The 9,561-nt window shown below is 33.5% G+C and overlaps 2 protein-coding genes across 2 annotated transcripts; one reads left to right on the top strand and one right to left on the bottom strand.

Annotated features, from left to right (window-relative positions):
- Nucleotides 1-359: 359 nt before the first annotated feature.
- LOC128224904 (glutaredoxin-1-like) lies at nucleotides 360-1,793 on the bottom strand. The gene is made up of 2 exons (XM_052934994.1): nucleotides 1,569-1,793; nucleotides 360-850 (listed from the first exon to the last, which is right to left on the bottom strand). Exons 1-2 carry the CDS (start codon nucleotides 1,785-1,787, stop codon nucleotides 728-730), a joined length of 342 nt encoding a protein of 113 aa, XP_052790954.1. The 5' UTR covers nucleotides 1,788-1,793; the 3' UTR covers nucleotides 360-727.
- A 280-nt stretch (nucleotides 1,794-2,073) lies between these two features.
- LOC128222871 (vesicle-trafficking protein SEC22b-like) lies at nucleotides 2,074-9,324 on the top strand. The gene is made up of 5 exons (XM_052932029.1): nucleotides 2,074-2,246; nucleotides 5,171-5,286; nucleotides 5,597-5,757; nucleotides 6,098-6,244; nucleotides 7,645-9,324. Exons 1-5 carry the CDS (start codon nucleotides 2,172-2,174, stop codon nucleotides 7,797-7,799), a joined length of 654 nt encoding a protein of 217 aa, XP_052787989.1. The 5' UTR covers nucleotides 2,074-2,171; the 3' UTR covers nucleotides 7,800-9,324.
- The last annotated feature ends 237 nt before the right edge of the window (nucleotides 9,325-9,561 follow it).

Raw genomic sequence — 9,561 nt, forward strand, 5'->3', positions numbered from 1 at the left:
CGATCTGATCTTTTGTCAGCAATCTTTTATCATTGGTTTGCAGATATTTACTCAAAAATTTGCTCTTCCAAGACAAAAAATTAAAATGTAAAAATGGTATACATGTATCTGTGAGAGTGCAGCTTTAAATCTTGTTTTCATTCTCTACAGCATTCAAACAGAATGAGAAAAGGTTAAGGTTTGCCAAGTGTTCCTTAAAACAAATCACAAATCAAACAAATAAGAAATCTGGCAAGTAAGCCTTTCAGATCAATCAAATGTGTTTTATATACATTGTGCTGTCTTTCTTTTTCAACTGATTAACGTTACAATCCATGGTCTTAACGCAATTACATTAAAAAGAAACTAAAATGGAAGATTCATAATTATTTATTCAAAATAAATGTGTAAAATAAATATCAAAAAAGAAATAACTAAATACAAAATATAACAGCATTGCCTATGTTCTCCTGGTATAATAAAAGAAATATATTTCATGAGTAAAAAATAACAATAATGATTTATAATGTAAGATGTCATAAAGTTTTGCTTTAATGGAAATCAATGAGCATCGTATCAGATTAGAATTATAGATTTATTTGTAACATTTTAAGGTTAAATAAAATTAAATCACATCTTTAATAGATTATTTTTGTAAATGAGTTAATGAACAGCTGTCTATTTGCTTATCTATGGATTAGAACAGTCATATTGACTGCATTCCTTGGTTATGCAGTGGAATGAAGAATCAAAAAAGTGTCTTAAGAGCTCCAGATTGGACTAGCAGGTTTTTAAGTTCTCCAGATTCCTGTAGAAGATGAATCTCTTTCTCTCCTCCAACATATTTTCCACCAATAAACAGCTGTGGGACCTGAAAAACAATTTTGTTTTTAACAATTGTAAGGTTACCTTGTTCAAACACATCATGCATGGATGGATGGATGGATGAATGGATGGATGGATAGATGATTCCTCCAAAAAGGGAGAGCATAACATATTTATAACATATAATAGAATATACAGTCTATATACATGTATATAATCATAAGTAACATTACACAGAAAATAATAAGCAAATTATATGCATGAAATTATTTGAAGGGTACACAACAATACAAAGAATTGGAAATAAGTGTATCCCTACAGATCCTAAACCTAGTATATAAATAGATGATTCATTTACTCCTCCTTATGACACTGTCCAGTCAACACAGTGAAACAAATAGTTTAACAAAAAAAAATTTAAACAGAAATATTCACACTTATTGTACATGTGATTACAAAAGAATGCGGTATAAACAACTGGGCCAGTGGCCTTCTGAGAAAATATTGCTATCATCATACCAGCTTAAAAATATTTACTTGAATATGGTTGCTGAGATTAAATAATGAAAAACCTGTCATCATTTCTAATAATTGTTTTGAATAATGCACTGATGAGTACAAATATTTGTTCTGTCCCGTTTTGTTTTTAACATATTCTCATTTACATTTAAAAATATATAACTTTTTCAGAACGTTAATATTAGTTTTTTTATATAAAAAAATCATTCGTCCTTTCATTATATTCCTATATTGTGTACATGTACCTCTCTTCTGTCCGTGAGACATAATACTTGAAAATAGTTTTCTATTTGGTTGCAATCTTGACGAGCTTCAATTTCTACAACTTCGTAGCTAGGAAACATCACTCCATATTTTTTTAAAACGGCTTTTACTTCATTGCAAGCGGGAGAATATGTTTTAGAAAACAGCAAAACCTTTCTTTGCTTTATTTTATTGTCAACAAACGGTTTAGCACCCGCCATTTTGGCGTCCTTAGATATAAGTCAGTGTCGCAAACGCTTACTTTGCAAAAGCAAACCAATGAGCGCTTGATGATTGTGATCGCGTAGTTACAGTTTTAATCGAATATTTTGCGACATAATTTTCCTAAAAATAGGATTTTTTTACCTAAGCATATAAAATGATATATTTTTATAACCACATTATGAAATGATTTTTATATGAAACATGTATTAGTCAATTTTCACCTTATTGCTTAAATTGAAATCCGGTTTAGCATATAGCTTCCATTATCCTAATCAACGCGACCATGATATGGAAGCGGCCACGTCAAAACAATAGTAAATTTGCTTAAAATTGTTGGTTTTAGGTCATTTATTCAATATTATTACAACATTTGTAGAAAGATGGTGATAATGACGATGATTGCTAGGGTGGCAGACGGCCTGCCGCTCGCAGCATCAGTACAGGAAGACGAACAGGTTTGGTAACTTTGGTCAATTTATTTATTTTTCATTAAATCTTTATTTTTCATTAAATCATAAATGTCAAAGTTCGCATATTCATCAATTAAATTTATCTCTATAAGAGATAACTCGCTTTCTTATACAGCTTGAGTGGCAAAAAAAGAAGGTTAGATTGACTGTTTTGTATGCCATTTTGGCATATGTCATTCTGCTTACAATTGTAGTGTGTATGGGCTAGAACCAACTGCCCGGTTAGCTCAGTTTGTTAGAGCTCCGTGCTAGTGTTTCGGCGGTCGTGGGTTTGAGCCCCACACCGGGCACACTTAACCTCCAAGGTTTACTTTACTGGTGGCAGTAGTCGACAGGAGTGGTTTTGTCCTCGCGCCATAAATAGCGGGGAATGGGCCTTACCTAGGGTCCCTGGGGTGTGGGGGCATTTGGCGGGGATTTTACCAAAAGTTTGTTCCCGCAGGGCTGAGATTTTACCCGGGGTTGGCTAGACAGAAAGTCAAAGTCCCTGTTATTCCCCGACCTGGGTGGGCCGTGGTTACAATTGACTGGTGCATAAACGGTTAATTGGGGGAGGAGTGTAGTGTCTGTGGGTTAGAACCAGGTGCCCAGTTAGCTCAGTTGGTTAGAGCTCCATGCTAGTGTTCAGGCGGTCATTGGGTTCGAGCCCCACACCAGTGGTACTTTTCCTCCAAAGTTTACTTTACAATGAAAACATACGGTAAACCGTCTCTGTGGCCTAAAGGTTAAGTGTTCGGTATGGAGAGGGAGGTCGTGGGTTTGATCCCTGGCCACGTCAAACCAAAAGACGTTAAAAGTTGGTACAAGAAGCTCCCTTGCCTGGCGTTGGGCATTTAAAGGGTAGTGCTTTGAAAAGTGGTTTACTCAGTACTGGTTTAACCCAGGAAAGTTGTATCCTGTGCTTTACACCTAGCACTAGTGTTAAGATTGGACACAGAAATTACTATCGATAATCGGTTTATGAAACCGATCAATGATCGATTATTAATCGATTAAATCATTATTTGATTATCTTTTGTCATCATATTTAAGGCATACAGACTCTGATACAGTACATGCAACAGTTTTAAGCATCAATGTTACCTTGCAATATTGTTTGTACATTTCTTTGTATAAATAACATTATTTATTCAGAACGCCACTATCCTTTAGTGTTTACAAGTTACTATTACAGAACACGAGACCACATGCTCTATTTTTGTCTTACATGTGTACATTTAGTATTGTTTACATTCACAAAGAAAGATATCAATTCTTTTTTCAAAAAACAGTAAGTAACAAGTACAACAAGCAATTGAATATTCAATATGTTTTACAAAAACATTTTCTTCCAGAAAACTCAATTCTTACATGGTAAGATGTAAATGGTAACATGTTTTAAAAATCACTTTTAAACAACAAACATGAGAAGTTGAGAACCAAACCTTTTGCAGTTAAATTACCAAGACAATTTGTAATAATTAGGTACTGTAATGACTTATTGACTTGATAAGAATATGACTAGATGACTTAACATAGTAACACCTTAACATTTCAACATTAACTAGCATTAACCAGAAAAAGAAAATTAGTCGGTAGCGGTTACGTCCCTTGTTTCTGTAATTGATTATTCAAATTTCACTATCGATTGTCGCTGACGTAGGCCTTTCTGATCAATTGTCGATTATAATCAATTATCGGCACAACACTACCGAGCAAGTAAAAGAACCAAGGGGTCTCTTCAAAAAAGAGCTAGGGTGTCGCACCCGGACCCTCTTGTATCCCACCACTGTCTCTTCAGCTTGCTGTCCCTTTAGCAAAAACAAAGGACCCCATTGGAAATAAGTGCTTGCACTTTTACGGGTAATCCTTGACCGCAAGGTCTAAAGAAATACACATACATACACATACACAAACTGAGTGGGCACAGAATAAACTTAAGTCATGTCAACATGCCTGTTAGAATGCTAATGCAGTTGATACCGCCCATACCTGATACAAATCTGGTTGGCAGAAAGTATGGCACAATTCGTAAGACCATATTGTCCCAGATTTGCATATCTATGTATAATGCCAACTCCTCTTCCGAGTGTCCATATCATACTACCCCGAACCACTGGCAATTGCAGTACAATTGTGATTGATAGATGAGCTGAAAAAAATACTAAAATTATGCATCTCCCAATTTGAGGCGTGAGGTCTTTAAATCTGGGCCATAGTTTGCGATTTGAGTCTTATTGGGATTGGTCCATCCAGCCGAATCCACTAGTGGATTTAGAGGTGAGCGCCCTCTCTAAAATTTTCTAAGTTTACTTTTTCTTTCAATATGGGAGAGAAAAAAGTAATAAAACATGTCCCAAATGCACTATTTTTTTACTTCAAATTGTTACAATAGTCTTGAGGAAGTAATCCCAAACCTACATGCAAATGGTTAACACCATATAATATTATTTTGGTTCTTAGGGAGGGGCTCATGTCAAAAGGTTGCGCCCCTAAATTACGCCCCCTCTAACGCCAGTTTCTATATCTGCCCCAGCTATTGTCCACCATTACCTCAGAGGCTATTTATAGTCATGAATATGTCACTTGTATATGTTGATATTTAGGCTACTGTAAAGAAATGCAGGGTGTCAAGATATCCTGTAATACACTTGTTCAATTAGCATTTATGAAAATGCTTATGCCAAACATGATGCTTTATTAACATTATTTGCCCTTCCAAGTAAAATGAACAGAATGTAATTTTATTATGTGATGTGTGAGTTTTGATATTGCAGGGAGTTAAGCCATTTACCATTTGGACTGAAAAAAAAAGGCTAGACATGTATACCCACCTCATTAGTATGTTTTATTTATGTTATTTATCACTACTGATATTAATATAATTTCTGAAATAATGTCTATATGTGAATCTGTGTATTTGTTGTCAGGCTGGCCGCGGTATGATGGAGTATCAGAATCAGGCAAAGCAACTCTTCCGTAAGATTTCTAGCGACCCCCAACCTCCTGCAAGGTGTAGTCTAGAGTCGGGTCCTTATATATTTCAGTAAGTTTACCATTGGGTCAAGTCAATGATTAAATGGAATATAGTTTACTTAAGGTTAGAATTAATAATATATACTACTTGATTAAATATGAAACCATTAAGTTTAATCTCATTGAAAAGCATTTGCAAACAGAAGTCTCTTTCCACCTGAAATACTTTACATCAATATTCATAACAAATTTTTAGTCTTTAAATTTACCGTAATCAAAATTACATCTACTCTTTTGTTCATACATCGGTTTATCAGAATTTAAATGTCAGACACTGTCAATGCAGTTTACAATTGAATCTATCTGTGGTTCTCTTTTAGCTATTTCATAGAGAGAGGAGTCTGCTACCTCGTGCTGTGTGATAAAACCTTCTCCAAGAGACTGGCTTATTCCTTCCTGGAGGATTTACAGACAGAATTTGCATCCAACTTTGGGGCTAAAGTGGAAACAGTGTCCAGACCATACAGTTTCATTGAATTTGGTAAATTTAACTAATAAGTGCCCGTCTTCTAAAATGTTACCTGAATTTTTCCAGAACCAATTCTTATAAATGATGTGAATTTAAATAATGTTGCTCTTAAAACTGTCATATCCTATCATAGGTAATTTGATTGCCTAAGAAGACATCAGCTGATTTGACTTGCTATTGGCAGTGTAAATTTTGTAAGATACATATTGTGTATCAAGATTTGCTTAATTAAAAATCAATGCTCAAGTATATTTTTTAATCTGATGTCTATGCACCTTTTTATTTTAAGTTCATTCTATCTACCGTCATATCACTGTATATTATACATTATTACATTTATAAAATATTTCAGATACTTACATACAAAAAGTCCGCAAGAATTACATGGATTCTAGGGCTCGTAAAAACCTAACTTCAATCAACACGGAGTTGCAAGATGTTCAGAGAATCATGGTACAAAACATAGATGATGTTTTACAAAGAGGGGACTCTCTTTCAGGTTGGTTTGTTTAAAACTCATCTGATGTTTTTGCAGTAAAGAAGTTCAAGTATTGTGATAGTCTTGATAATGAAGCAGTAGCATCAATTTCCAAGCCCTTTAACCTTGGCCAGATGTACACATGTTGCCAAGGATAATGCACACACATAAAAGCAAGACCCAGAACTCTAGCTGCAATGGATTGTTTTACTTAAAAAATGAGAACAGATGAGCGGTGGCATTCGTTATGTGGCGTAGGTGCAATTGTAGGTGTACTGGAAATTAGTCTTATTAAAATTGACAATTGTTTCCAAGCCGTATCTCTATGAAATTTTGTCAAGAAAAAACTTCCCTCAAAAACCACCATTGAATAGTTAGTGTTGCAAGATGTAAACTAAGATTATGGCAGACAAACAAGCTTTAATATTGAGGAGTGTAACTTAGCATAAACAAATATATACCCCCAATAACTTGTCAATGGAATATGTGGTAATTTATGCCTAGCTATTTATGTTTTTGAAGACAGAGGCATTTATTTAAATTCATTTAGGATTAAATTAGCTATGGCAGACATGTACCTTATATATAAATAGGGATGATAGATTTCATATTATTCCTGAAATGAGGATTAAGAGCTTTTAATTTCAGATTACCGTTCATTTATCAAGTTTGTTTTTTACTTAACAATTGCATTAAATATAGTAAGAACTAACTTAAAATGGCTTTGGATACAATTTCAATCCTTCCTAGTCCAATAAATGTTAAGAATTTTTTCGGTAAGGTTTTCTGTCTGTTATTTTCCCTGTCATGTATAAGTTAATTAATAAGCTCTTATAGAGTGGTTTAACAATGGTGACATTGAGGATCATATGTATCTTCCTTCGACGAGAGTGTAAGATAGGTTCATTCCAACCTGAGCTTAGGGTGTATTGCGGAAACAAGGTTTGCTGAGAATTCCCAGACTACCCTGTATGAGGTTTGGGATGAACCTATCTTACACAACAGCAATCATAGTTGCTTTTTCTCCCACCTTAGTTAAACAAAATATAGTAGAATGTATTTTATTTTTACATACGGGTTCTTTTCGTCTGCCTGTGGGCAAGTTATTTGGATCTACTTATCTGGGGTGGGACAGAATTGTTTGATTATGCCACAGGTGAACTATCTACTTTTGGTGTCCTCAAGGTGAAATTTACCGGTATTCATCTGAGCAATTGTTTTTCTTTTTATGCATTAAACAGACATATAATTTTAGTTTTTCAGAAAAGCACACCAGATTGTATCTTTATGTTAAGACATTTGGGAAATTATGTTGTTGAACAAGAAGAAATTTAAACCACCAATACCATACCCATAGGAAAACATATTTAAAGAACAAATCCTGTTTAAATATCTAATTTGAATGTTTCCTCTGTTTTCAGTATTGGATTCGAAGGCTAGTCATCTGTCATCGATGTCATCTAAGTATAAAAAAGATGCTAAATATTTGAACTTGCGAGCGTCTTACGCAAAAATAGCTGCCATTGTTGCTGTTGTAGTTGTGTTCCTACTGTTCATTCGATTCTGGATTTTATGAAGACGTTCTACACTGACAGAGTTCTATTATATATAAATATATATATAGAGAGATAAGGATTAAAGTGTTATGCTCATGACTTGTTCCTTAAATGATAAAAGCTTGAAACAATTAATTAAAAAAATGTCTTAATTTCGATATATTTATCATAAATTGATTTCTCAAAAGTTCATGTAAAAACTTAATATTATTGATTTTGTGAGGATTTTTTTCAAAGCAATGGAGAGTTTTTTAGTGTTTCAGATTTAAAGTTTTTTATTGCTTTCTAAATGAGGGCATATCAGGATTTGTGGTATGCTCAGTTTCAGTTTATGTATAATTGAAGAAAAAACATTAGTGTTGAAAAATGTTTAACGATTCATGACATTGTTCAAGATGTGTGTTCTGACACATGTTATATATGCGAAGTGCTGTAGTTATTCATTTAAAGTGCTTTATTCATTATAAAACTTGATTTTTCAACAAACATGAATGAAAAATATTAGAAAATTCCTTTCGATTGTTACATTATAGCTGCTATGAAATAAGTGATTGTTTATGGTAAATATTGTTTAAAGCATGTAATTTTTAATGCATGGAATATACATGAATGTGCATTCAAATAGGCAGTGTTTATTGATAAATGATCAATTATTACTATTATTTATAAAATAATGGGCCAATTGTTCAGAACATTGTTAAAGTTACCAACTTGTTAAACAAATTGTTGTTAAAGTTTAAAAATGAACTAGTTACTGTTGCGGTCCTAAATTTAAATAAACCAAGTACATCTGAAGCAGCTGTCTCATATTTTGTTTGTAATACTGCAAATCACAAGTTCATCCATGTAATTTCTAAGTTCTTAACCAGTAAAATTAAAAACAATCACGTTAATAACGTAGTAAACTTTAACGTTTGTTAAGTTCTAAACAATCGGCCCAATATTTTCAGAATTGTATTATTCATGTACCAACTATTGCAATATCATTCAAACTAATCACAGTTTTTCATGTCAAGTCTGGTAGAATATTTCGGTTCCATAGTTCAGTAACAGTAATATGTGAATATTTTTGTTTCATGGATTTTAATGTGTACACTCATTAAAATTCTTTTTTGCTTGTCTGATTTTCGGAGAAGAAAACTCAAGGTATTGTAATATTATTGCTGTTGTTGTCGCTGGTGTCTGTGACGTGCCAAATACTTGAACCTCTGTCATACATCAACATCTGCTTAAAGACATATGGTACACCAGTCCTGGTGCTATAGACTGTGCACACATGTATAGTAAGGCCCATAACTCTGGCTTGAACATTTGTCGAGTTAAGCCTCTAACAAACTTTGTTTCATTGATTTTGAACTGTGCTCTCATTTAATCATTTTTGTTGTTGATTCCTGTATGGTAAATCTTGGTAGGTAAATAAATGAGAATGAAAGTATAGAAATGTTTGGCATATGAGTACATGATTTCATATTAAGATTTGGAAAAGGTTTGTAACAATCAGTGTATGATGTAAATATTAGAATATAAATAAAATATGTCTCATTCGATATTTCTTAATTACTATGTACGTACATATATGTTTTTTTTTAATTCAGTATATGCATATTTGGTAACCTTAGATGACCTGTCTTTCAGTTTGATATGGCAAGGTACTGATGTAGAATTTCACGTGCAACATACTGGCAGGCAACAGTTGGATAACCAGTCATATAACTCATGTAGCTCTAGGTTATTGCCTTATAATGATAGTAATTACCTTATACCAGTTTTGTCCAAACAACT

Source organism: Mya arenaria, chromosome 17 (assembly GCF_026914265.1).
Source record: "Mya arenaria isolate MELC-2E11 chromosome 17, ASM2691426v1".
Classification (NCBI taxonomy): Eukaryota; Metazoa; Mollusca; class Bivalvia; order Myida; family Myidae; genus Mya; species Mya arenaria.

Excerpts from the sequence above, each read along its gene's own strand:
- LOC128222871 (XM_052932029.1), top strand. The coding sequence starts at position 2,172 with ATGGTGATAATGACGATGATTGCTAGGGTGGCAGACGGCCTGCCGCTC. Across the intron at positions 5,287-5,596 it reads TCGGGTCCTTATATATTTCA|CTATTTCATAGAGAGAGGAG; the intron begins GTAAGTTTACCA and ends GTTCTCTTTTAG. Across the intron at positions 5,758-6,097 it reads ATACAGTTTCATTGAATTTG|ATACTTACATACAAAAAGTC; the intron begins GTAAATTTAACT and ends AAAATATTTCAG.
- LOC128224904 (XM_052934994.1), bottom strand. The coding sequence starts at position 1,787 with ATGGCGGGTGCTAAACCGTTTGTTGACAATAAAATAAAGCAAAGAAAG. Across the intron at positions 851-1,568 it reads GTCTCACGGACAGAAGAGAG|GTCCCACAGCTGTTTATTGG; the intron begins GTACATGTACAC and ends ATTGTTTTTCAG.